Source organism: Microtus ochrogaster, chromosome 5 (assembly GCF_000317375.1).
Source record: "Microtus ochrogaster isolate Prairie Vole_2 chromosome 5, MicOch1.0, whole genome shotgun sequence".
NCBI classification, from domain to species: Eukaryota; Metazoa; Chordata; class Mammalia; order Rodentia; family Cricetidae; genus Microtus; species Microtus ochrogaster.
In genome coordinates this window covers 87,931,055-87,959,040 of record NC_022012.1, presented here as the reverse complement: position 1 = coordinate 87,959,040, position 27,986 = coordinate 87,931,055, and the positions used below count along the sequence as shown (strand labels likewise).

Below are 27,986 nucleotides of genomic sequence, written 5' to 3'. Positions count from 1 at the left end.
GACAGCCAACTATAACCAACCTGTGAGGACAGCCAACTATAACCAACCTGTTAACACAGTCAATTACAACTAACTGAGAATAGTCAGCTACAACCAATCTAACAAAACATTTGGAGGCAGTTCAGATCCCTCAAAGTAGCTACTCCTGTAGATGCAAAACCTTTTCTTAGTTTTGGATGGACACTGTTCTTGGCCATGTCTAAATACACAGGGTGCTAACATAATGATATCACATTTATTTACTTTTTTAAAAAGTCATTTAAATATCTCCACAGGCAAGTAAAACTTCAAGTCTCAAATATGTTTTCACTTGCAATAAAACTCCTTTTAAAAAATAACAGAACTGATCTTCAGATTGGCAAAGGGAGTCCCCCTCTGATGTAAACAGATGGCTGGGAAAGATCCCCCACATGCTGAATGCAGATCTTGAGGAGGCATTTCTAAGAATGAAGTAGCACTTCTCAGCCTGGGCCACTTCCCACAGGATCCTTATTTAACCCACAAGAAGCATGTCGCATATGCCTCTGGCCAAGAGGAGCTAAGCAGCCCCTGCCCACTTGCCTCCCAGTCATCCAGACTAGCACCCGACTCTTCCTGAGCAAGCTATTCCCAACAAGCCGGCACCTGCGATCAGTCCTTACCTAATCTCACACAGAAACGCTCCGCTAAACCCCAGCTGAGCATATTAAGCATACGAGTTAATGTGAGACACACATCTGCTCCACTTTCCTGATGAACAGAAACTTTGAGATGAGTTAAATCCCAGACTCAATCAATGGGAAATGGGGGAAAAAGCAACATTTAATACCAGCTTTAAAATATAAACCAAATGAGGGTGTAAGAGACCATTTTGCACTAGCTAATAAGATTGTATCATGTGTCAATCAAATCCTCTAAGGTACTGGGGAGAAATTTATCTGAGTTCTTTATCTGAGTCTATTTTTCATTCCAAGTTCATAGCCATTTCCTGGGGATCATCTTATTAGTCCAAGACAGCAAGGAACGAGCAACACTGTAGCTTCCAAACATTTGGGGATTGAATTCACTGGATTTCTGAAGAACACGGAGGAAACTTACAGTTTTGTCCTTGACAAGTAGAGCAGAGCACTGGATTCCAGCCATCAGCATCTTGTGTGGGTTCCAGGCCACAGAGTCAGCCCTGTCAGGTCAGAGAAAGAGCTCAGAGAGGGGCTTGGCTAGCTACTGCCAGAGAAGGAAAGAACCAGTGAGACCCCATGTACAAGTTACTGGTCCCTGGGATTCCACATCTGAGGAACAGGACCAATGTGGGGGCTGTTTTATTTCAGAAAAATAATTTCTGTCATGTGGTGTGTGTGTGTGTGCATGTGTGCGCACATGTGTGTATGTGTGTGCTTGCATGCGTGTGTGTGCTTGCATGTGTGTGTGTGCACGCACATGTATGTGTGCTTGCATGCATGTGTGTGTGCATGTGTGGAGAGAGAGAGAGAGAGGTTAGAGAGGTTAGAGGTCAAACTTAGGCATCGTTTCTCAGAATGTCACCCGGCCTTGTGGATTTTTCAGTCTCTTATTGGCCCAGAGCTTGCCAATTAGCCTAACTTGTCAGAGCAGTGAGTCCCTGGGCTCAGCCAGTGCCTGCTTCTCCAGCAGTGGGATTCCACGTGCATGCTTCCACACATGGCAATTTTTTATGTGGTCCTGGGGGATGAACTCAGGTCCTTTGGTAATCACATGGCTAACTGAGTTCTCTCCCCAGCCCTCATGGTCTGTTTTCTAAAGGCCACTCGGGGCCATGCCAACACTGCCCCCCCAAATAAAAGTCAACTGCAAAACAGGAAACTAAATTTACCTGTGGATTCCATGCAGGAGCTGGCGGTGCTTTCTTGACACCAAAGCTGAGCCACCCCAAGAGGCCTATTGAGATATTTAGACACCCAAAAGTTACCTAAGTTACTTGCTTACCCATGAGCTACCATAGCAACCCCACACACATCATTTAGTACTTCATTTGTTATCTTGTTCACAGATCTGAACTCTGGAGAGTTTGATTAGGCATTCTAACCAGGCAATCAGAAACCCAGTAGAGTAAATGGGTCCCCATTGGCTCATAGATGTGAAGTTACACAAAAGAAGTGGGCATATTAATAGTCAGATGAGCTTTGTATGGACCAGAAAAAGGTTAAAAAGATGCAGCCTCTGCCCTCTTGATGGCATGCATCTAGGACAGACGGCATCTTCACAGTGCTGTTATATACACTATACTGTGAGTCATGAACCAAAGGCTAGCATTCTAATGATTAATGAGAACATTGTTGGCAACATGGCTAGAAGGTCAATAGGGGTCAAGTAGGAGGAGATGTATCCTATCAGGAAGATTAGACCTTTTGGCCTACTGATTCTCAGAAATATTTGCAAACATAACATAGGAGGATAAGAGAGAGGGAGCTTGGAACTTCAGGGAGTTACTTATTGGGGAGATGACTCCCTGAGCACCTGAGGATGGAACAGAGAGAGAGAACAGAAATGGGAAGTCTCACAGTAAGTGGTCAGGAAGGAAGGGAGGAGGAATCCAAAAGGGAGCACTCAGGAGCTGATCTGACTCTTGAAAATTCTGAAGGACAATGAAGGGTGACTGCAGGGAGAGACTCTGGGAGCACTTGACCCTGACCCCTGCTGACTGCTCTGGGATCCCCAGGAAACCCCACAGCATCCATTAAAGGGCAGACATATGGCCATCTCTACTTTCACAGGAAAACTAAAGTTCAGAAGTGCCAGGTCGATTGTCTGAGGTATCATGGGTAATCAAAATCAGACTGAGGATCCCAACCCCATTCTTTTTACTTGACATCATCATGGTTTAATCAAAGTGATCATGTGGGCAAATCAGAGAGTATAACATGGGGAGTTGAGGGGAGTGGGGTGCTTCCAGCAACAGTTGAGCTCAACAGCTGCCTAGCAGGCAAACACTATTTTCTTTCAATAGTAAGTTTAAAGGTAGATGATAGAAGCTGAAGTTTAAAAAAAAAAGCAGCAGGATTGTGTGCACTCTGGAGATAGAAGAGGAAGGAGAAGAGACACTCTCTCCACTCTTAAAATACTGCTAAAGCTGCCTTGGTAGCTAAGATACTACAGCACCAGCCACAAGTGGCCTTAAGTCTCTTCTAGAATAACTCTTTCGTTCAGGGCGGGGACGAGGGTGAGGCCAGAGAGTCATACAGTATAAGCTTGAGATTGAACTTACTCCAGCATCAGAGTCCTGTACAACCCTAAGAGTGAGCAGATCATCAAGGTTCAGACCCTGGACTCTCGGTGGAACCCTTTATCTACAGCTCTGATTCAACAAAATCCTCCAAAACCCCATGATCTCTGGTGTTTCTCGAATTTTTGCGAATACCCAAATTCCCATGGAAAGGATTGGTAAGTTGGGTTGTCACTTAGTGTCCTTCCTACCACCCCCATACTGCCACATCCCACAGGCCTCACAATGGCCATTGTGCTGAGGCTAGAAGCAAGCAGGACATATTGGTTACATCCCTTCTGGTCCCATGCAGTTAACCAGACTCATACCCTAACTCTCATACAACTCCTGACTCTTCTTCACCCCCAAATAAATACCTCCAAACCCTAGTGAGCCGTATTTATATTGGCCCTAACAAAACTTCTTCTATCAATTCAAAAAGTCACTGGGTGAAATAGGGAACACCCATGAACAATTTTATTTCTCAATGGATTTAAAAGGAGGAAAAAATAACACTGCTGATGGCAGGGTCCTACATCTCACTAGTTCCCTTTCTCCGTTCCTAACTCTAGAATCTTCAACATCAATCCACTCTTATGGTGAAGAGGCTTAACTTTCTACCCTACTAAGGACTGTTATTGGGTTCTTAGCACATGCTAGGCATCACAAGATATTTCTCTCTTACTGACTGGTTGTTAAATAAATAGAGCTAACCTTGAAACAAAGGTGGAGGCAGGAGTAGAACCAGGATTTCATAGCCTCCAAGACCCATGAGTTTAAAGACTATATAGGCTGGAGATGTAACTTAGCTGATAGAGTGCTTGTCTGTTCACAAGGCTCTACACTACATAAACAGTGAGTAAAAGCATATGCCTGTAATCCCAGCACCTGGGAAGTGGAGACAGGAAGATGAAGGATCTTCAAGGCCGTCTATGCCTATGTATCAAGTCGTGAGACCTTATTTTTAAAGTTGAGAAAGCTAGAGTGCTTATATGTCCTAAGGAATTGTGGCAACTGTGGGAGGGGGAAGTTCTGATGGGAACCTGAGGGCTAAGAGATGCCACCAAGCCCTGCTTTAAAGGTGACCAGCCCTTGAGGGGTCTCACATTAATTCTAACACAGGAAGCATGGAAAGAGAAATCAACAGAACTAGAATGAGTTTAATTCCCTTAAAAACATACAAGAAGTCAAAACAACCATGGTAGCCTTTAACATTAATGGACTCTGTAGATCATACGAAGCTTCCTAAAGATAAGTTACATTCTATTGTGATCAAACTGTACAACAAATTAGACACCTGCCACAATAAAGGATCATGTGTTTGTTTGTTTTTTCAGATATTTTTCATCTATTCAGAGAGTCTGTGATCAAATTGGATCTAATATAATGCACATTTCTAGATGTCCATTATATGCAAGCAGAATAAGCTCTTGTAGCTTAAATATTTTAATGAAGTATTTTCTTCAAAATTTAACCCTTAATTTAAAAAAACACAACTTTTCCCTCATGGTAATAAATTAAAATTCTGACTAAGCCACATAAATCTCTTCAGGTCCTTTTTAATTTCAAAGCTACTACAGCTACTATGTTCTTCTTAACTTATAACTCACACTGACATTTCTCTCCTGAGAGTGAAGCATCTAAGGATAACGCTGATGTGCTCAATTGTTTCTCCTTATTTCCGTGCTTAACAAAAGTGCTCACTTCACATTATCTTTTAGGGCATTAAGTATTAGCACATTTCTAAGGTGATAAAAATCAATAAGGTGTAAGTTAAAAAGTGAACAAACACAAATACTCAGGCTCCATTTAGCAAAGTCAAAAATAATCTATCTGAAGTATTGCTATTGGCGTGTTAATTGTGCCTGTGACTCCCGTGTCTGGTTCACCCAACATTACCATCTACTCAAGTGCTCTCTCTAGATCATTCTATACCCAATTGACTTTCAAAGAATAAAATGCTCTGCATTATAAAATTATATGCAGGGATATCTCCTTAATGCCTGGTCATCTTCTGCTCAGCAAGTTATGACTTATTTCTTCAGATCAGGAACATCTGGACTATTCTCCTGCCCAGGAAGATATACTGAAGCCTCATGATCATGCCCAGCCATTCCTTTTCTAGGCTATATTAAAATCCACAAAGTCTATCTTCATATCAAAGGAAAGAAGAAAGAAGAGGGAAGGGGGAGAGAGAAGGCAATGAGGGAAAGAAACAGCGAGAGGAGGAAAGAACAGAAGGAGGGGAAGAGGAAAAAGAAAGAAGAGAAAGGAGGGAGGAGGCAGGGAGGGAGAGAAAGAGGCAGGGTAAGAAGAGAGAGGAGGAATAAAAAGAAAGGAGAAGGGGAAGGAGGGAATTGGAGAGAAGGGGGGACAGGGGGAGGAAAGGAGTGGGCAAGAAAGAGGGAAGAAGGGAAAAACGAGAAGGGAAAGCAGTAAGAAGAGGAAAACAAGGAAGGGAGGGAGAAGAAGGAGAGGATGGGGAGGGTGGCAAGGGAAAGAAGGGAGCAGGAAGGTAAGGGAGATGGAAAAAGGAGAAGACAGGAAAAGGAAGAAGAGGGAAGGGAAGAAATGAAGAGCCAGGTCAAGCACACTTAGCTTGCTGAATTCAACTTTTTAACCCTGAATAAGTAAACCTTGAATAAAAATTACCTTTAGCATAGAAAAATGTAATATGAACAGCCTCAGGACTTATGAAATGAAATTAGAAAAAAATCTAGCCCTTTAAGTTAGAAAATTATGAAGAACATAAATTACATCAATTTCCCTCAAACAATTATCTATTACGAATCCAGCTAAAACCTGCTTTAATTAAGACATGTAATTATGCAATGTAGGATAGGTTTTTTTTCATTTTCTCACTGATTAGAATCATATAATTTTATAGCCAGAAGATATTTTCTCCAGATTTATCAGCCATGTCCCCCTGCAACCGAAGCAACTGCAAACACAGAGCTGAGCACAATGAAGATGATGTGGATTAGAACACAAATCACAGCATCCCGGTTTCACTGGCGCTGTTCCCCTAGCATTGCATTACTTTGTTGACTTACAGGACCAAAAGGATAGCTCATGGGAAAGGAGAACATTCCAGGCAATACAGAGAACAAAATCAAAACAGATCTGAGTTCTTAGAATCTTTGGGAAGCCTTAAAGAAACAGCATGTTTGTTTCCCAAGTGAGACGTGAGAAGCACAACTGAAGGTAGGAAGCTTCTACATTCGGAGAGTAGGAGAAGCTGGGATGGCAGGAGAAGCTGGGAAGGTTGGAGAAACTGGGAAGGTAGGAGAAGCTGGGAAGGTAAGAGAAGCTGGGAAGGTAGGAGAATTTGGGAAGGTGGGAGAAAATGGGAAGGTAGGATAAGCTGGGAAGGTAGGAGAAGCTGGAAAGGTAGGAGAAGCTGGGAAGGTAGGAGAAGTTGAGAAGGTAGGAGAAACTAGGAAGAACTTGGAAGTTAGACAGACATGGACACACAGACGAACTTACATCCACGTGGAGCCAGAGGCCATGCCTCTCACAGACCTCAGCAATCTCATCCAGGGGGTCGAAGGCACCCAGCACGGTGGTACCAGAAGTGGCACAGACAAGAAATGGTACAGCCCCCTGAAGAAAGAAGCCAATCACAAGGAAAAGTGTCACCATCATTGTGAAATACACCCTGTTGTAAGCTGGTGAACACAGGGCTTATGCATCCGGATACAAACAGGGCCTCTTTGGAGGTCATAGTAGATTCAGTGAGAGTTTGGACACCCATACTATGTGGCCTCTGGTCATTATAAATAGGTTGAGCACAGTGAGAAAATGCTATAGCTTGATCCTCCATTGGTCCAGATCAATGGCTAGAATCAAGATTATCACTGTCAGTTTCTGTCGATTGCATTCTGTCTGTCAGGTTTATGCTCTGGTGACAGCCCAGGTCCAAAGTGGTTCAACCCACTGGTAGTGATGAAATGTCATTGTTTGGGCTTTGAGCTTCCTGATTGCTCTTGAGGAAAGAGCTTGGGCTTCTATAGGGCCTGCATTGCCCCCTCTCACCAAAATAAGTAGAGTCAGGACTGGTAGGCAAAATTCTGGCCCTAGGGGTGAACCATGTAGGCGTGCCTAAGTAAATGCAGCTGCCAGGCAAAGATAAAATCAAGTATAGACACAGAACAAGCTGTGAACAGAGAGAAGAGGCAGTCTCACAGGGAGGGTTGTCTATATGGGGAGAGCCATGGTTAGGTTCACTGGATATGGTGGGAAAGAGGACCTGCCTCATCTCTGTCTTGGTATCCTCCTCACACAGCTGATGCCTGCATCTTGTAAACTGAGCAGATGTCAGTGGATCATGGACAAGAAAAGGGAGATCATGAGTATAACACAGTGATGAAACACAATCCAAGCAAGTTAGCCATGTATGCTGTACATACCAACAGGCTTCATGCCCATCAGGTAAGGGAACAGGAGAAAAGGGATGCTTCCAAACATCAATGCCAGCATGGTGGCAGAGGTGTGTTACTTCCTGTGACAGAGACAACTTACAGACCACTGTGATACTGTGGGACTCTAGGGTTTCAAAACACTTGAGGAATAAGATACTCCTACCATTTTATTTCCTCTGAACTTTGTTTTGCTCTCTTTAGCTCAGAGCAGATTTCCCCTCAGTTTTATGGTGAAGTCCATTGCTATTGCAACAGAGTCTTAGCTCCTCACATGCTGTAGGCACCTGTATTTGAACCAAACTTACTACAATTTAACTGACCTTTTGACAGAAAGATGTTATTTCTCAATGGAAAGTGGGGCAGAGCAAAGCCACTGGGTCCCACATCCCCCAACTGCCCAGGAGTCAGAGTGACATCACAGAATGAATCCAGTTGCCATCAGGGAAGACATCTGGTCTACCCCAACCCTTTCAGAGCCAGGCCAGGAGGTGACAGAGCCCCCACTGAGGAACCATGAGCTTGGGTAATTCTTCCCTGTACTCAACCACAATTGATTAAGTCTTTATCATGTCAGTGACCTAAACAAAATGAGAACAGAGTCACATCAATCATTCAAAGCAATGCACAAAAAGTTATTTGCTAAAAACTGTTTCAGGTAGCTTTATTGGTGTGCTCTTCCCCATAAATTGTATGATGCTCTGGATATCATGAGAAAACACCTGTGTATGCTAGTAGAAGATTCTAAGGGTTTCTCTTTCCCTATCAAATCACATGTTTTTAATAGTCCCGGAAATCACAAGTGTGTGTGTGTGCGCGCGCGCGCGCGCGCGCGTGTGTGTGTGTGTGTGTATGTATTTAGCCTTCTCTGTGTTTTTCCTTCATCCTTTCTTGTCATTACCTACAAAGTTCAGGGAAACAGTATTGATTGCATGCTGCCTGGGAGCATGCAGTCCATAAGAAAGTTTGTCACTTCAAACACTCATGCTCAAAACTCCCTCAGAAATACTCAGTGGTCCCGCTCACTGGGCTGGTCAATAACTACTTAGCTGGTGCCCTGCAGTTTGCACTGTCTTCATAATGGTGTCAAGCAAAGGCCACTGCCTAAAAGATGTCCTAATAGGTTGTCGTGGCTCAGAGAGTTCAACCCCAGCACAAAAACCCATGCTGATGCTCAGCTGCCTGGTCTGAAGTAATAAGAATGGAACACAGACAGGCAGGTCTGAGCCACAAAGTCTCCCATCATGTGGTATTGTCTCCAAATGGATGCAAGCTTGGTTGCTGGTGAATCCATGCCCATGCAGACACTGACTTCAAAGGAAACTGGGCAGAGGCACCAGCGTTTCCCTGCTGCCCTCCTTTTCAATGTGCCTAAAGCAATTTTCACTTTTCAAAAACTTCTGTTCTCGGGTTCTCAACTCCAGAATTATGGTAGCTTCTTATACTTGGGGTGTCAAAACAAGCCAAAAAAAATTGTGGAAAAGAAAATGATTACAATGGAATCAAACCAACTATGTTAGAAATATGAGTTGCTAATGACACTAACACAGGAGGCTGTGTTTAAGGGAGGGCAGAAAATGATCTCAGAATATTGAGGATTGGAAAATCCGGCAAAACAAGGAAATGTTTATCCTTCTAGCGTGGGATAAACATTATCCTTGGGGAGACTAAGTAGTGATGAAGAAGCAGTTCTGTTTGTGGTAGACAGCCTGTTAACGAATGAGGAAGGAGTGAGAGAGTCAGTTCCAAAGTCACCTTCCTTAGGACTGTTCCAGCCAGTGCTCAGCAGGGCAGCCAGATCCAAGAGGTGCACTGGGGGGGGGAGGGACTTGATAGCGGATGGGTACTAGTTAAAAGGTAAGAGTGCTACTATACTTTACAGCTATACGCAGCTATTTATGGATCAATGAGACAATGCCAGAGGTTTGGGTCTGACAGACTCTGATGTGGTGGAAGTGGTGGGTGGAGGTGGGAGAGAAAGTGAACTATCTCAGTGAGTGCTGAGTCTGCATGGTGAGTGGTCAGAGGTGGGCTACCTCTGCTCTGAAAATGTCTGAGGCCATCTACAATAGAAAATCTAAAAGAATACAGATAGATAGGTAGATAGATGATAGATAGATAGATAGATAGATAGATAGATAGATAGATAGATAGATAGATAGAGACAGAGAGAGGGAGGAAAGTGAGAGGGAAAGGAAGGATTGGGGAAAAGAACAGAATGGAAGGGAAGAGGAACAGGTGGCTTGAGAAAACAAGGGAAGGAAGAAGAACATGACCCGTGCATGCAGGATGTTCAGCTCCCACAGCCATTGAGCATGCTTAGCATCATCAAAGCTCCTTTCAACAGGAACTTGGGTAGGAAAGGGTGAAAGTAAATCTAAAAGGAAGCATCTGAGGTTCATAGTAAGAAAAGAAAACAAATAAATGAAGAACACGACAAAACAAAACAAATACCTGACAGCATTTTGGAGACTTTTACCCAAAGCGAGAGTGTGATAATGTGAACCCCCAGGCAATGCTTGTGTCTACACAGTATGAAGATGTTAATTAGAAAGGTATGTGTAGGTTTGAGGACGCACATCTGAAGAGAATGCATCTACAATAAAAACAGACCTTTAAGTATGGACTCCAAGGCCAGCAGATGACTCAGAGAATAAAGATACCTGCTGCCAGGCCTGAAGGTCTAAGTTCGATCCCCAGAACCCACATGGTGAAAGGAGAGAACCAGTTCTCAAAAGCTGTCCTCTGATCTCCCTATGTGAACCATGACATGTACCTTCTCCCCTCCAAATAAACAAAACGTAACTTTAAAAAGTTTTAGTATAATATAACTCTGGGCCACGTATAATAATTTAGCATACCCCAGGTGAAGTAGTTTTATGAAATTTGAATAGATGAAGGTAGCAGCAGAGATATAATGTTAAGGCTTAAAGTAACAAATGTATCCATCTTCAAGAGAATAGACCATTTGCATTAAACACCTGTTTAAAGCAGTCTATAGCTCCATTAGCAGTGGGCAGAAAGGAGGGTCAAATGGGAGGAAACAGTAGAAAGATAATAGAGGTGCTCCGAAGTATTTGGACCCAGGAAGTAATCAGGTGAACATAGCAGCCAGACACATTTTCAGAATTCTGCGTCAAGGTCAGCCTTGCCGGGTCACAGGAAGTAAGCATGGCCAGATTTTCTCTATTTAAGCAGTTCAGGAAGATAGAACGTTCTAGCATAGAAGTGCTAGACCAAGCAATCCTGAAAATGAGGGCAGGGAGAGATGGAGACCCGCCCACACAACTCTACAGACACCACAGACATGCCTGTTTGAGCCCAAGAATGTGGAGAGCAGGGCGCCAGGAAACAGAACGTGTGTAAGACCGCTGTCAAGTTCCCTTAGTTAACCGCAGCACACGCTCTTCTCTCACTGGCTGGTAGAACGCTGCTGGTGGTCTGCATCATCTCGCGATGCTCTGCCTCATCGGCAGATGCCTGCCCCACCCCCTTCTCTTCCATCTCTCAGTCTTACCTCTTGTCTCGCTTGCCCAATTCGTCTCTCCAGTTCCTCGGGTATCATTTTACCTCTGGGGGATACAGAGTTAAGACATTCATTTATGACAGGTCTTAACAGGCCACAGAAGTGCTTACAGATAGCAGGGTTTCTTCCCTCCACCCACGACCTCCACCCATGAGGCTTCTACCCCTGTCCTTGTTACCTTCCATCTGTTTCCACAAAGTACACGTTCTGAGTGCCAATCCCAAGGAAGGAGGCCGCTTTCTTCATGGAGTAATGACACTGAATTCAAGGGGGAGGGGGGAGGGAGAGCGATGACCGCAGAGCATGGAACATGTATTATTTATTATCTAAACCACAGCGTGTCTTTATGCAGTAGCGTGATCTTTGGAACATGATTGCATAGAAGAGAAAAGAAAATGATAATTGAACTGAGCTGCTTAATGGAATGGCAGAGACCCCTGACTTCAGGGTCAAGAAGGTGACACTTTTGGAACCTTAAATAAATAATGAACTCTTGAAAACTGGGTTTGCCAAGCCAGAAAGCACCATGTCAATAAAGCCTATGCTACCAGCTTGTTACAGAAAGAAACAGGTTAACATGTGAACCCGGCTTAATGCATGGCACAAACATGGCCCCTGGAGGCTCTTGGCATCTGTAGGATTAAAAAAAGCTTCTATTGAAACTCCTGTCATGGGTGAGCTCGTGGAAGCTTAGAATCTAGTCTACTGCTAACTGGAAATCCTCTGAGGAGAGACAAGATGCCACCTCAAAAGGAACAAACTTTTTTGCTTAACTGTTTCCTAGGGAAAACATGATGGGGTTAGAAGCAGAGCTCAGACTCTTGACCAGTTCTTAACAGGGAGAGCAAGGCTGAAATTAGCCCTATAGGAATATGGCTGACATCATATGAACCAAAGTGACGCTGGGAGGCAACAAGTGTGCTCCATCATGGCAAAAATGAGGTCCATGTTGGTTTGGCAAATGTAGCCTATTTCTTATTGACAAACACTGATAAGGCTGGAGACAGTTAAGCTTCTACCTTACCACTCAAAGCCTACAACATAATTAGCATGCAGGCATTGAAGATGTTGTTCTTTGTGTATGAAGGGGGACAGGTGGTCAATTCATTTTTTTTTCATGCCAGAAAAACAAAGGCGATAAGGAACATTATTGTCAAAAAAAAAAGTTGCTTTAATTTGTAAGGATGAATACATTAAAAGAATAGTCATGCCTTCACACTTAACTTGATATATTCCCTCAAATGTGGTAATTTTTCTCCTTTTGTCAAATGGGAAGTTCTTTTTTTAAAACCCTGTAAAAATAAAATGCAGAAGGAGTCATGCCACCAGGAAAAATGGGACCATCCTAAATAATTAATTTCCAAATATCAAGCAAGACACATCCCAAGTGCCCGCAGGATGTGTTTATTTTAGGGTGTCACAGAACATATGCATATCAGATGGCAATAATGTACATTAAAAAATGTAATTAATGTCTACTGGCTACAGCAGTCGGGCTGGCTGGAGGTAGCGAGCCTGCCGTAACTAAGGTGACACAGCCAGGGTGAATTATTTCTCACCAGAGATGAGGGCTCTGCCAGCCCAACAGCTATTGATTTCCTAATGATAAATGCTAGCCTGCCCCCAGCGACGTGTAGCTGGAAGGAAAGCCATAGCCCCCTCCCCATGAGAAACAGCACACTGTCTCCAACTAAACAAAATCCAGAACAAAGGTCATGGAGTTAACGCCCAGGACATTGGGGCCAGGAACAAACTGGTATCATCCTCCAATACAGAGGAACAGATTGTGTGTGTGTGTGTGTGTGTGTGTGTGTGTGTGTGTGTGTGTGTGTACGACATTTGGGAGTTTTGGAGAAGGGTTCTGGAAGTGGAGAAAACAAATATAATGGCACTTCAGATATGCTGACTAGTTGAGGGGGAAGGGAAACCCATGGCATGACCTGAGAACCAATAACTGCACTTTTAAGTAAACGGTGGTTGTTCCCATGACTAGCCAAAGATAAATCGGTATTCTAAAACCCAGACTCCCCACGGGCTTTGTAAATCCACAGAAGGCATCCCCACCCCAGCGGGTATCAGTTTCCATGAAGGTGAAGCAACAATCGAGTGCCAACATGAAAGTCAGGCCTGAGCTGAAGTTGTGCTTTCTGGGTCTTGCGAGGATGCTTTTTCCGTGACCTTGGATGTTTTCCCTGTGATTTTGGCTTTCAGGATGAATTGTGATTTCACCTTGGTGTGTGCTGTGTCCTGAATACGATGGGTCTAGCGCTGACTAATTTGATGTTCACATTTTCAGGTAAGGAGGCCAGAGTTTATCAGTGTTACCCTTTCAGGGAGGGAGAGCAGAAATATTCTGAAGATTTCTCCAAGATCATAAAGTTAGACAAATTCCTAATGGTGCCAGGGTCCACCAAGATGGATGACCTTTACTCAAGGTCTCCACGTCATCTAAAAGGGCACTTGTTTTCTGTTGGGAAGGCCTGGGATCCATCCTATTCCAGCTCAGGGCATGTTTGTAGCTATTCCCTCTGAACAAAAACATTCCCTTAAGGCTCAGGAAGTAATAAGGGAAACCAACAAGACCCAGAGAGCTCCTGAAACTTTGGAGACTCATGAGGTCCCTCTTCAAAGTTGTAAGAGCACCAACTGTTGCCGGAAGAAGAGACTCTACGGATAGCTGAGTCACCTGACAGCCAGCCCCAGGGTTTCACGAGTCCCACCTTGCTGGGCTGACTTCAGATGCTGCTGACTTTGGGGCATGGATGGTCCTGTATGCAACACCTTACCCATCACCCATGTCCCTTTAAGTAACTCCAGTAAGTCCACTGGTTCACCAGCCAGACTATGTGACATTGTATCTTTGCTGTGTCATATGTGCCCTATCTGAGGTGAGTAGCTGTTCACTCTTGCATTCCAGACAAATATCTCACCAGGGAAGCCCTAAGGTGCAAGTCTGAAGGAGGACCAGTCTGAGACAAGCATCCTACACTCTCGCCTAGTGACAACCATGCTCAGGAGGAACTGCCTGGAAGTTAGTGGGGTTTTGTTAGCCCTCATCTTGTAGTGCTGGACAATGATCTCTGTTTTGTGTTGGTTCTAAAAATAATTTGCTCTGCTCGTAAACCTCAAAACCCCATAAGCACAGTGCACACAAGGTGCTTGCAGCAAAGTTCTAACCAAGTCACAACCCTTAAATTTCACGACTTCTCTCCAAATGTCTCCTTGCAGCCTTGGAGAGGATATTGTGGATGTGGTGACAGCTCAGGAGTCTACTGTGATGGTCTTGCTGGTAAATAGCAAGAGGCAAATTACAGACGGAAAGGGGAATGTGCAGAAACACCTCCTGTGCTAGATATACACATTCCATAACCCAAGAGGCCGGTGTGAAAATAAGAAAGAAACTGATTGAACCACGAAGAGACTGTGGGCTGCTGAGTGTCCTCTAACGAAACTAAGAGCAATCAACGATGTGCAACCAATGATTCTCCTAAGCTTTGAGAGCTTGCCTCAACACAACGTTGAGTAATTCTGTTTCCTAACTAAACAGTGGGCTGCATTGTTATAATAAGCAATAAAGAGGTGGTCATTAAAATGGAAATTAAAGCAATGCAGATGCTCTGACCCCGAGCGGGGAAAGGAAGAAGCTGTGGGTAGCATCAGTGTAGAATGGTTGACTCTATGAACAACTCAAGGCAAAAACAAGCTCATGCAGATGGGATTTGTGTCCTCTTCTTTGGTTTTCTGGACCCAATTTCTGCTGGCATGTCAGCCACCCATGCCTCCTGGGAGACCGGAAAGACCACTACTGTGTTCTGACTTCATAACAAGTTAAGAACCCAGTGTCTTCTCACCACCTTCACCTGGACTACCCATCATCCACATTGGCATGTTCATTCTCAGGCTCCATCAAATCTCTTCCTTTTTCTGGGGCATCTCTTCCATAAAAAGACTAGTAAAAAAGTGTTAAACCAAGTGAGGATGGAGAGTGAGGAAAGGCATGGAGCAGAAGGCAGGAGCAGGCCTCCATCAGCCCACCCAGGAGATGAAACTGCACAGTATTTCCAAGGACTTGGGTCTCTAAGTCTCAAATAGAGTGGGCTGTAACAGAGGAAGGGGAACCCTGTGCCACAATCATTCCAGGTGTGTAAGTGTTCTCACAGTTCCAGACATCCTCCTCTGCCTCGGGAAGACACAGCTTATGAAGAACCACAGTGCCCAAGGTGAGATGCAGATGGTGAGGTACCACCCAGGTGAGCCTTCAAAGGGGCCTGCCTCCCTGGCTCCTGCTCTCCTGCCAGTAAAGAGCTTCCCAGAGCAGAAGGCAGGAGGAAAACACAGCACTTGACTGGAAGTCACAGGCCACGCTCAGATTTTACTTCGTTTCTTTTCGTTGTTGTTGTTCCCATTTTAAGTAGGATAAAAAGTAACAAGTCTTCTCTTGAGGTTTTCCTACATGCTTTGTTTGGGCGGGTCTTGCTCCTCCACCCCTGCCCACCCACTCTTACCCTTCCAGGCCTAATATTCCACTTTCCTCTTCCAAGTCACCTGTGTTTGTGTCCTGCTTGCCTAACCTTGGAAGCTAAGCAAAGCCAGGCCTGGTAAGTACTTGGATGGGAGGCCACCTCAAGCTTTTGACAGAATAGCTATTGGTCCTGACCTAGGAATGAACAAAGGTGCCCACAGGAAATACTCAGAAGTAGAATACAGGGGGACAGGCCTCTTTCAGACAAGACTGCCCTTCATCTGGACCATCTTTTTCTAACCATCTCACTGGGGCTGGATCTTTCTCCTCCCATTGATAATGGCTACTTCTTCTAATGTGGGGCAGATCCCACTTTACAGGCATTCAGTCTTTGCAAGCATCTACTCTTTGACAAACACTGTATGGCTGTTGGGTTGCTTTCATGGGTCCATTGCTCAGGGAGCCCTGCTCCAAACACTTTTCAAGGAGACCTTGCACTCAGCATCAGATTCTGCCTTTTCTGCCTTTGGATCAGGGTCCAAGATGCATCTGGCTTTGCTACAAAACTGAGTCCAGACTGAGAATGCACGGGTTCTGACTCTAGAACTCGGCGGCTGGCATGTTCCCAGCTTTCTCAGGGAGGAGATTGCACTGCCTGTTAGAATATGCTGTGCACAGGGCTCACAGGGTAGAGAGGGGTCACTGGGACCACCCCACTGGGCCACCCCTGACCAGCCATGTCAAAGAGCCCAGCCGTGAATGGCACAACCTGCCAGGTAGAGAGAGACATAGAATTGGTCACACAGCTGCAGTTCCAGACTGCTGGATTTGGGGGTAAGTTGAGGCAAAAAGCAACTGATGCACTGTTTTACAAATTAGGAAAGCAAAGCCCAGAGGTGACAACCACCTTTGCTAAGGTCACTCTGATAATGTGTGCTGGAGACTGGGGTTAAGCCTGGGTGGCCTAGTTCAACATCAATGTACTCAACCACACCCTTCCTGTGTGCCGTCAGGGAACAGAGAGATAAGATGTGAGAACTCTGGTGACACAGGATTGTATGTGTGTGTCACTGTATGTCCGTCTCTCTGTGTGTGCATGTGATTGTATGTGTATCACTGTATGTTCATCTCTCTTTGTGTGTATGTGATTGTATGTGTGTGTCACTGTACGTCCGTCTCTCTGTGTGTGCATGTGATTGTATGTGTGTCACTGTATGTTCATCTCTCTTTGTGTGTATGTGATTGTATGTGTGTGTCACTGTACGTCCGTCTCTCTGTGTGTGCATGTGATTGTATGTGTGTGGGTCACTCTATATTCATCTCTCTGTGTGTGCATGTGATTGTGTGTGTGGGTCACTCTATGTTCATCTCTCTGTGTGTGCATGTGATTTTGTGTGTTTGTCACTGTATGTCCGTCTCTCTGTGTGTGCATGTGATTGTATGTGTGTGTCACTGTATGTCCGTCTCTCTGTGTGTGCATGTGATTGTATGTGTGTGTCACTGTACGTCCGTCTCTCTGTGTGTGCATGTGATTGTGTGTGTGTGTCACTCTATGTTCATCTCTCTGTGTGTGCATGTGATTGTGTGTGTGTGTGTCACTGTATGTCCGTCTCTCTGTGTGTGCATGTGATTGTATGTGTGTGTGCGTGTGTGGGGGATTGTGGTCCAAATGACATCAGTTGTTACTGAATTCCCTGCCTTTCTCTCCACCTTGAAAAGAAAGATAGAAACCCCTTACACCACTCAATCAAAGCAACGTTGCTAGGAATCGTAAGCAGAGAACACATCTGACACCAGTCATGACCTGAGTTCCAATAAAGCAAGATACTCAAGGCAAAGATTCACAGAGAGAAAGAGAGAATTGGCCCTTCAAATGAAATCTGTGTACACACACACGTGAGCACACACACATGCACACACACGCATGCACACACACACCCCTTGCTGTGTCCATTTACTCCTGTGCATATGCACATGTGGTTAGTGCTGACCACTAGATAACCCTTCAGGGGACTTGTCCCTGGAGAGGATAGCAGCTATTAACTTCATCCAGGAGTGGGGTCTTGGCAGATCTCCCCCATCTACATTAAACACAACTGATGTTGTCATGCTGAAGGTCTTGTCTAGCCAATTATACTGTTGAGATTTCATGGGTGCAGCTCCCTGTTAGATGTAGGAGACGTGGTCTATGGCAGACATCCTGGTCCTCTGGCCTTTACAATCTTTCCACCCCTTCCATGATGCCCCCGGAGCTCGAGGTATAAGGGTTGTGGTAGGTAGATGTGTATTCATTGGGTATGGGCACCTGTGGTTAGACTATAAACTGTAAATGAGGTTGCTGCACCAAAACTGAGTGGCCAGGAGTCATCAAACCAGAATAATCTGATTTTCCTTTGAAAATAAAATGATACATCATACGTAGGCATAAATCAATCACATGTAGATAGGATAAAAATCACAACAGGAATCCTCAGGCAAATGAACCCTTTTGACTAACACATTCTCAAGAAGAAAAATGAACCTAGCATCAAAAATAATGCTTTACCTCTGCCGATGTGAAAAGGATCAATCTTGGCAAACCAGACAGGCCCTTCTCCTTAACATCAGGGTAATATCTGTATCTAGCTAAATTCATTGCACACATATTGGACACCGAGCCACCTGCAAAGACAAAATTTAAATGTCACATTCACAGCATGAAGTCTTAACACCCGCAGAAGCAAATAGACAGGGGAACAATGGACAGCTAGGACTACCCTTGTCTAAGAAAAATTCACTGTGAGAGTCACCCAAACACCCCGATGTCCCATCCATACTCTCCTGGATGTCTGCAATTTCCGAGCTTTTTATCTCAGAAAAGAGGGAAATTTAGGTCCATCCTTTTCCCTGAGGACTTTTTTTTTTCCAAACTAAAACTTTCAATCTTTGGGCCTGAACTTAGAAGGAGCATCCAAAGCTGTGTTGTTTACAACATCCTGTCTGTCACTCTGTCTGTCAGCTCTCTGGTGAAACTGAAATGGAAACACATGCTCGTCTCCAGCCCTAGAAAAACTCTGTAGAATAAACCTAGATGGTTTGGAAACCTGCAGGAACATTGCCTGACAAACATAGAGGAAGAAGAAGTATCTCTGTCAACTCCCAGCAGCTGAGGAATTCCTTCGTGCTAGCTAAAAGCCTGAAGTGTAGCTGTGTAAGTCCTAAATTGTAGACATCTCATTTGCCAAGTATGCATTTATGCAAATCTCAATCATGCTATGAAAAGGTGTCAGCTCCACGGTAAGTCAACTTTCTGGTCATGTGCGAGTCTGCAATGAGAGGTGCCCAACTGAATAGAAGTTTAGATGCTCCAAATGGAAGGGTGATGGAGGTCGCCAAAGGTACTCACCTGGATTAAATATTCCATCCCCTTCTTTCCAGCCAACACATTCAATCATTTTCTTCAGAACCGCCTCTTCCACTAACAGAAACACTGGGGACACCTCATACGTATAACTAGACAGATATAAAAAACACTTCACTTCTATGACTAGAGTCAAAACATCCCTTTGGGGTCCCGAGAGAAATGCACAGAGAGAGGTCCTGAAACCCAATGGCTGCCAAGTGGAGGAAGTCTCTGCAGATCTATCCCTTGGACCTGGAGAAGTCTCCAGCGGGGATACTGCTAGTCATGCTTAAATGTCCATAGCCGGTAGCCTTATGCCAGCTACTTCAGGAACCTTCAATTCCATGAGTGGAGAAGAGGGCTGAGTATCATCTGTGTGTCGGCCATGAGAATTGTTTGGATACTTAGGATGCTGGCTGTTGATGCTAACTAAAGAGAAGCTATCATCTGGGTATCCATATTTGTCTGGGTCATTACCATGAGTACACTGTCTGCACATGGGGGCTCTGCATCCTGAACATGGCTTCTTCTGCCACATTAGCTATACCTGCACAGATATAAAGCGTCCTATGAGTATCTCTCACTGTGTGATGGTTTTACTGATCTGATTTCCTGCTCTATCCTGGGTACCATCATCAGAGAGCCTTGCTATGGTGACCTTCACCTCAACTGAAGGAACTGCATTACAGTTCCCCCTCTCTGTGGTTCTACCCTTGATGCCCGGTCCTTGTAGAGATTTCTCTGGGGTTAGTGGAGATTGTCACTGAGCCTGTGTGACAGTCTGACTTGCATCCTTGACCCTCCCTGCTCTTTCCTCACTCTCCAGTCCCTCATGATGAGCCCATGTGCTTAATAACCACCTGCCCTGTGCACTCCATTCAGAGTAGCTCCCCAGTTCCAGAGCAGCGCCCCAAACTCCATCAACTATGGTACCTTGTTATGTACTGTGTAAGTATCTTCTTTTTCCAGATAACTGAGTGGCTGAATATCCCCAGCCTCTTTATAATTAGGTGACTGCATTACATTGCATCTGAATAAATGTATACTCTAATATATAGGCTAAGTAAATGTGTCTAAATTTCCAGTTGTAGAATTTTTTTTTTGATGCAACTATTTTAACATCTGGAGGGGACAGTTCTGGAACAAAGGCAAAAGAACCAAATGCCTACTGTGTAGGGTCTACCTGTGTGTCAAGCACTCTACAGGTGTTGGGTTCTTGTGAACATAAGACAGGCTAAATTCCCAGCCATGGTGTGAAATCAGTTCACACGCACACAGGATGTGTGAAAGGCTGTATATAGGAGCTGAAACATGGATAAAAATAATCACTCAATTTGTTGTAAATCTACTCCTGAAAATTAGATCAACTCTATACTGGCAATGGGCTTGCAGATGGAGTATAGACACACAGGGGGTGGGCACATGCTGAAGAGGATGGTCCAGTAGGGCAGCAGTGTTCACATCATAGACCTCTAGATGTGCCAGGTTGAATAACTCAAGTAAGGAGATATAGAACTCTGGCAAGAGAGAGCTGAAGAGTGAAACTCAGTTGTTCTTTCTGATGATCTACTACTGAGTCTTCCACCCCAGAGCCCAGTGCCTATGTCTGTCCTCTGTGGAAACACCGTCATGGCCGTGACTTCACCCCACATCTATATCAGTAATCCAGGAACTGTCGGCCTTTGCCTTGGTTATCTGTTCAATGCCACACTGTACTGTATACCCCCTTTTCCGTGGCTTCCATACCTACACTCTTGGCTCGCCCTCTTCCCTCCCTCCATTATGGTTGAGTCTCTCCCTCCTAACCATTAAAGGCTAGATAGAGATCTACGTATCTGTTCCCAAGGTCAAGGTCCTGAGTCCCCTACTCCTCACTCTGTTTGCCCTCGAGATGTGGTTTTCCACCCTGACTGCTCCCTGAAGCCACTAAACCCGCACAGCATAGGCATCTCATTAGTCTGCGTGGAAGCCAGGGGTCCTCGAGTTAATTCCAAGTGGGAATCACCAGCTTGGGGAACCTCATCCACGCCCACCATTTAACCACTCTTTGTCCCTTTTCCCCATCTCTTTCACATTTACACCTCTTAAAATCCGTATCAGAATTCCAGGCCCAGAGATCTCTCAGTGTGCTTCACTATCTCAAAGTCCTTGCGGCTGTGAAGGCCCACACCTGAAATGGAAATTTCGGCATTGCCTCATCCACTACACTGTTGAAAACTGATGCTCCCGTCCCGTGTTTGGTACCATTTAATAGCACAGCTGTGAACCCGCCACAAAGGCTGGGGGCTTAGGCATTAGCTAAGAAATCTCTTCCTAAGCCTCATTTCCAAGATCTAACACTTATCCACCCCTTTACATGTATGTCATCTTCTAAGTGTGTGTACATATGTGTATGACTAACCTGTGTGTGCAGATACACACGGGCATGTACGCATGTGTTTGAGAAGGCCAAAGGTAGTTTTGGGGACAAGGTTTCTCACAGGGACCTGGGATTGCCCTTATGCCTATGTCAACCAGTCACGGAAGGCCGGGGATTCATCTCCCTCCACCTTCTCAGTGCTGGGACCACAAGCGGGTACTGAAGCTCCAGCTCGGGTCCTCACGCTTGTCTACCAAGCACTGCCATGGCGGAGCCCTGTGTTCAGGCTTTGTCTTTGCAACCGGCTTTCCCCAGTTCTTTCCACTTCCACTTCAGTCGGAATCCAAACTGCTATCATCTCTCCTTTGGCAAAGGAAATACCCTCTTAATTCATCCTATCTAGTCTGCTTTGATACTTGAGCGTGTGTGTGTGTGAGTGTGTGTGTGTGTGTGTGAGTGTGTGTGTGTGTGTGTAGTATAATGAGCACATGGAGATCAGAGGACAATCTCTCCATTTCATCCTCTCCTTCCACTTTGAGACCCCCCAGCTTACACAGTATTGACCCAGTAGTTTCTGGAGATTGTCTTGCCCCTCCCTTCCATTTCCCACAGATGCCCTGGGTTCTAGACATTTGTGTCACTGCATCTGGCTTTTGTGTGAGTTCAGAGATTCTGAACAATTCAGGTCATCAAGCTTCCCCACTGTGTCATCTCCCCATTCCTCAGCAAAAAAAAATTTTTTAGACTGCAAATGTCACCAAATAATGTTGACTTGCAAGAGCTTCCTATGTATGTGCAATGATTCATAAGCATGTTCCACAAGGTCAACATGTTTCTTCTCTTGGTCTCTCTGGCCTTGTTTCCTGCTATAAACCCCGTCACTCTGTCGGCTCCCCCACACTGACCTTTCCACATAGAGTGGCCCGCTGCCTCCCACCACAGGACTCTTGTACATGCTGTTCTCACTGGGGCACGCTGCCTCCCACCACTTGGAACGTGTCCCTCTGAACTTCACGGGGTTAACTCTTTCCCGCCCTTCTCTTAGCCGTCCCCTCTTCTCAGCGACTTTCCTGGACTAACTAGGAAACCTTCCTCCATTTATGTTAATAGTCTAACACACCTGTCTCTCAAGGATGAGTTTGGATTTTGCATCCATCCACATTAAGGCAATTTAGTATGTGTCTTTCTTTCACCAGACTTTGTCATTTCAAAGGACAGCATCAAAAGTAGGTGTGTGTGTGTGTGTGTGTGTATGTGTGTGTGTATGTGTGAGTGTGGGTGTATGTGTGTGTGTGAGTGTGTGTATGTGTGTGTATGTGTGTGTATGTGTGTGTATGTGTATGTGTGTGTGTGTGCGTGTGTGTGTGTGTGTGTGTGTGTGTAAATCAGTGTACAGCTTTGGCCATGGTTCCTCAGGAGTCATCTACTTGTTGTTTGAGGCAGGATCTCTCACTGGCCTAGAGTTCACCAAGTAGGCCAGGCAGACCTCCTATGTCTGGCTCCCAGAGCTAGGATGACAAGCCTGTGTCAGTATCCTGATTGGGTTCTTAGGGCCTTACTTAGGTCCTCGTGCTGGTGAGGCAAGCGCTTTCCCAACTGAGTCAAGCCCTTGGCCCAAGGCTTGTTTCTATTCTGTCTCTAATAGATAGCACAGACATGACTTCTTAGTGGAGAGCTGCTGCGCCAGGTGTCTCCCGTTTGATTGATAGGTATGTCTGGCATTATCTCTTAGCTCCACCTGCAGAAAACACCTCCTCCGATACGGCTTGGAGTCCTAGGACTATGACATTTCTAATGGTTAGACTTCACAAAACAAATCATTACAGTGAAATTTATGAAACCAACTTCCAGAGTTAACATCCATCGCTCACCGCCAGCCGCCCGGTACTTACATGCTTGGGTTCAGAGCTTCTGTTAGAATCCGGGCCGCCAAGGAGTAGTAATCAAGGCCAGCGTACAGCTGGTTAAAAAATCTTGGATGGTCTGTAAATGGAAAACAAAGTACTTCCTTACACAGCAATGGTGTGCCAGTGGCTCCTGCGGACAAGGAGAGCAGCTGGCCACATAAAGGTTAGCACAGTGTGGTTCCACTTGAAGGGCAATCAGCATCGACATCTGTAGAATGGAGGTACGGTTTTGGTACCTCAAGGAGGGGCTTTTTAACTGGCAGGGGTACAAGGAGCCTCTGGGTTCTAGAAATAGTTTGAGCTTCCTCTGGCTATAAGCTGAGTGAGCCATATTTATATACCTTATTACATGGAATTAATTACACTTCAATTTTACAAATACTTAACATAGATACAAGGAAAAGTGTTGAAGCTCCTTTTCTGCTTGTGCATTTGTGTACATATTCACGTGTGTGTGTGTATGTGTGTGCATAAATGTGTTCGTGCTCTTATAGGTCAGAGATTGGCAGCGGGTATCTTTCTCAGCTTTTCTCCACCTTCCTTTTAAGATAGGGTCTCTTATTCAACCTCACGTTTGTCCACTTAGCTAGGCTGGCTGGCCAGGGTGGCTGTGAGATCCACCGGTCTCTGTGTTCCAGAGCTGGGATTATGGGTGTGTGGAGCCTCACCTGGCTTTTTAACATGGGATCCAGGAGGGCGGAACTCTAGGCACCAGGCTCACATGGCACCATATGCCCACCCGTGACGGGCTTTGGCGTAACTCTTTCTCCAAGATAAACTTTCTCAGTAAAACTGGAGAGATTTAGAGCTTCGCTTTAACCTCCGTTCGCTTCTGCCATCTACATCCACCCAAGCCCTGGAGAAATGCGTCTTAGCACCGTCCCTCCGAGTGTTACAACCTCCAAATGTCTGCCTACAGTGACAGTCCAGGAGTGGCCTTTCTGTTCCTCCTGCTACACAGCTTGTCTGGCGTGAAGCAGATGGGGTACCAGCTGTGACTCAGTTCTGACACTTCCAGATTCAACCACTTCAAAGGCCATCTCTTTAAAATTCCATCATGGAGTCAGAACTTCCTGTCTAGTCTCTCCCCCACCCCCTCCTTCCCCCTCTCCCTCCCTCTCTCCATATCTCTCTCCACCTTTAAAAGGTCTCCTAAAAATCCCCAGCTTTCCAAGTGTGAATATTCACACCAAGCGCCAGGCTAACTGGCTCCACATTCTTAGGTGTAAGAAGCACAGCATGACACAAAACACAAAGGCAGGAGCCTTTCTAATTTGGAATGTGTGGGAAACTGGTTTGGTTTTAGAATTTAATGTGCCCCCCCTTTCAACGATGGGTTCAATAAAGAAAACCCAAATGGAAGCAAACGCCTTTTCAAGCATGGAAAACTGCCTCTGCTAGGCAGAGACAACCAGACATCGCTACAAGTAATTTTAATAGGATTTTTTTAAAAGTTCTGTGTTAATTTATGATTGATTTCCATGGTAACATTATGGAAAATACACAGTAAATTGAAAACAATCTACGGCATTAAATGTCACTCTAGACTTCTGACAGGAGCTATAATAATGAAGCAGGCATTCCTGCTTAGGAAATTCTGAGTTTTAGATATATGCACCAGGCTTTCCCAAGGGAACGTAATCCAATTATTTTTAGCCAGGATTTTATGGCGTTCTTTCCACTAAATTTAGTCCAATGTCAGAATTCGCAGCGCATAATGCCTGTGGAGATTAAGACTCCAGATTATCTCCTTAGCACAGCGAGATGTGCGTATTCTAAAAATCAGCCCGCCCCCCACTTTGAAACCTCTTCATTCGTCCTATGGAAACAATGTGGTAACAATCAAACTGCTTTTACTGACACAATGCCACTGTTTACTGAAAGCCACGACAGTGATGGCAGTCACGTGAAAATCACAACAAAACCTGACATTTAGGGGGTTTTCTTTTACTCTTAATTTTTTTTAACTTTACTGAGTCTTAAAAACTCAGTCTCAAAGTAGCCTAGGCTAGCCTTGGACTCACTACATAGCTGAGGATGACCCTGAACTCCTGATCTTCCTACTGCCCTCTGAGTGCTGGGATTACAGCTGTGCACCACTCTGCCTGGTTACACAATTCTGGGAAGAATCCAAAGCCTTGTGCATGCTGGGCGAGCACTCCACCACCAGGGCTATATCCACAACCATTGTAGTTCTCTTAGTTCTACCTAAAGGTTTTGATTCTGACAGATCTGATCATATGAGTTGGTAATTAGCAGTTGCCAAGAGTAAACCAACATATAAATAAGCTGACTTTTAAACTTTTATTTCTCTTTCCTCCTCCTCCTCCTCCTCCTCCTCCTCCTCCTCCTCCTCCTCCTCCTCCTCCTCCTCCTCCTCCTCCTCCTCCTCCTTTTTGCATACTCCAGGCCACAGAAAAAAATTTCAAGTCCTGTAACACAGTCAGACAATCACAATAACTTGCCAGTTTAATAACTAATTCATAGGAACTTTAGTACATCATCTTGGCTACAAATGGAGGATGGAGATTGACAAGGGAGAGTCAGTGTTTACAGGGTTCTGACATTAACAGATTCCCTATCAAGTCTTTGATCTTGAAGACAAATCTTCAGTAGGGATTAAAGGGACCCATGTAGAAATCTACATCAGAGCCATAATTCCTCTGACCCAGGTCTCCTGTTCCTTGGACATTGGCACCATTGCTTTCACTAAGAACATCAGGGACATGACAAGGCCTTACTGGTTTTGACGCTGAAGTGAATGACATCTTGGCAGATTTTCAGCAGCTTGTCCTGTGACTCTCCTGTGTCCCTCATCTCCAGATCCAGGAGCTGCCTCAGCTGCTCAGGAGGCTGCCACTCACACACCTGGAGATTGAGTGACAGCTCTTGGTTAACTAAGTTTCCAGTAGAGCCCCAGATTGGCGGTATGGGAGGAGCCAGGACTCTGCCCCCAGGGAGGATTTAATGTTGCTGAGGCTGCAGGCCACCATGAAAGGAGCTGTGAGGGCAGTGTGGATCCAGCTAGGACAGGAGAGGTCCACTCAGATCTCCTAGGAGAACCAACACCAGACTGGTGGAGCGAGTCAGGCCGAGTTTAGAACTGAGTCACAGTGCTCTAGGTGGACACAGCATGGGATGGACGGTCAGGCAGCCCACGGTGCCTCTAAGATGTCATGGTACAAGAACAAAATAAATCAGAAGGAAGAGAAAGGCAGCCATTGAGGTAAGCTAGAACCTGCCTGTTCCCTGAGCTCACTCACTCCCTTCCCCACACAGTCTGTCAGCCCGACTGCTGGAGTGGGCCTCTCTCCCTCAAGCCATTACTATGTATTTCTATGCAAACGCCTTCACCTCCTTTCCATATTCATCAAGGTCAAAATGGAAGTAATTGCACAGTCAAATGCTCCCCCCAAGGAGCTACACCCCCTCTCAGTAGAAGTCATCATGAAGACACAAAACCACCCTGCCTTGGGCAGCTTCTCTGCCTGCGTTTCTTCTCTGGTACTGCTCCCTCCTGGCTTGCTTGCCTCCTCCTTCCGTGGACATACCAAGTTTGCCCATACCGCTGAGGTCTCCACAGGCTTCATCCTCTGCCTCGGATGTCTCTGTCACCTAACTCTTTTCATGGTGGCCTCCCTCCCTTTTTGTATGTCTTTGCTGAAATGTTTCAATAGATTCTCAATGTCAATTTAGTCCCCCTCACTCTCCCCAGCTTCTTTCATGGTAGGTGTCACCAAGGTATTTCCTCATCATCTCCCCAGGGACAGAGTGTTCATCCATGGAGCTTGATCATCACTGCTTCACAGACCCTCAGTAAAGATGGATCTGGACACAAGTTTGACAATGGTGGCGGGGGCACAGAAGGGGGTGCTCGTGAGAAGATGGGGAGGGTGAGGCATAAGTACATTTACTCTAAGATACTCAATGGGGATGTGTGGAGACACGGAAGAGTGATGGGGAGATAAAGCTATAGCAAAGCAGGCTTTATAAATCTGGAAAGGGTCAGGGAGAAAATTTTAGCCTCTTGTGATAACATACCAGGGGCAGGTGCTCACAGCTCAGAAAGAAGCTACAGGGATCTCTAGAGAACACTGTCCCGTAAGAAACAGAGTAGATGGCCTCTGACAGGGAGAACACCCATAAGAGAAAAAGGCAGACCCTTCCAGGATGGTGTAGTGGGGCCCGAGCCAAGAATAAAGAGCATTAAAGGAAGGTTTGCTGCCAAATGATGCTGAGAAGCCAAATGAAGGACCAACAAGCCCTCACGGAACTCATCACCAGAGAGGTGTTCTCAACGCTAACATGAGACTAGAGAGGTGGGGGTGGAGGAGAGATCCTGGTGGAGTGGAGGGGTAGGAGGTGAAGAAGCTGAAGGAGGGACTGCAGACATCTTTTAAGCTTGGCGGTAGAGAGGAGGAGATGCTGAGGCGAGAGACCAGGGAACAGAAGCTGGTGAGAAGCCAGGGAGGTGGGAAGCAAGAAAGCAGGAGGAGCTATCAAGCCATGTGAGAGGTGTGAGTTCAACCCCCATGGTACCTCCCTGGCAGACCGAGGTGAGTCAAGCTTCCAGAGACCACCCACAGGAATGACCATGGGCATACACAGCTCTACACATGAGTCTCAAGGGAGCTTTGATGAGGGAAAACTGTCTCAGAGGTTGCTTATGACAGGAATCCATCCGCATGATCCGCAGGAGCTACAGAGTCAGCAGG

At 45.4% G+C, this 27,986-nt stretch overlaps 1 protein-coding gene across 1 annotated transcript in view; it reads right to left on the bottom strand.

Annotated features, from left to right (window-relative positions):
• Gadl1 (glutamate decarboxylase like 1) overlaps positions 1-27,986 on the bottom strand; it is a 178,774-nt gene that overhangs the window by 113,952 nt on the left and 36,836 nt on the right. The window contains exons 3-11 of the mRNA XM_005348054.3: positions 26,013-26,139; positions 23,257-23,347; positions 19,009-19,115; positions 18,169-18,284; positions 11,340-11,419; positions 11,153-11,207; positions 6,704-6,820; positions 1,829-1,893; positions 1,078-1,159 (exon numbers count right to left, since the gene is read on the bottom strand). Of these exons, the coding sequence (XP_005348111.2) occupies positions 1,078-1,159; positions 1,829-1,893; positions 6,704-6,820; positions 11,153-11,207; positions 11,340-11,419; positions 18,169-18,284; positions 19,009-19,115; positions 23,257-23,347; positions 26,013-26,139 (840 nt within the window). The remainder of the gene's footprint in view (positions 1-1,077; positions 1,160-1,828; positions 1,894-6,703; positions 6,821-11,152; positions 11,208-11,339; positions 11,420-18,168; positions 18,285-19,008; positions 19,116-23,256; positions 23,348-26,012; positions 26,140-27,986) is intronic.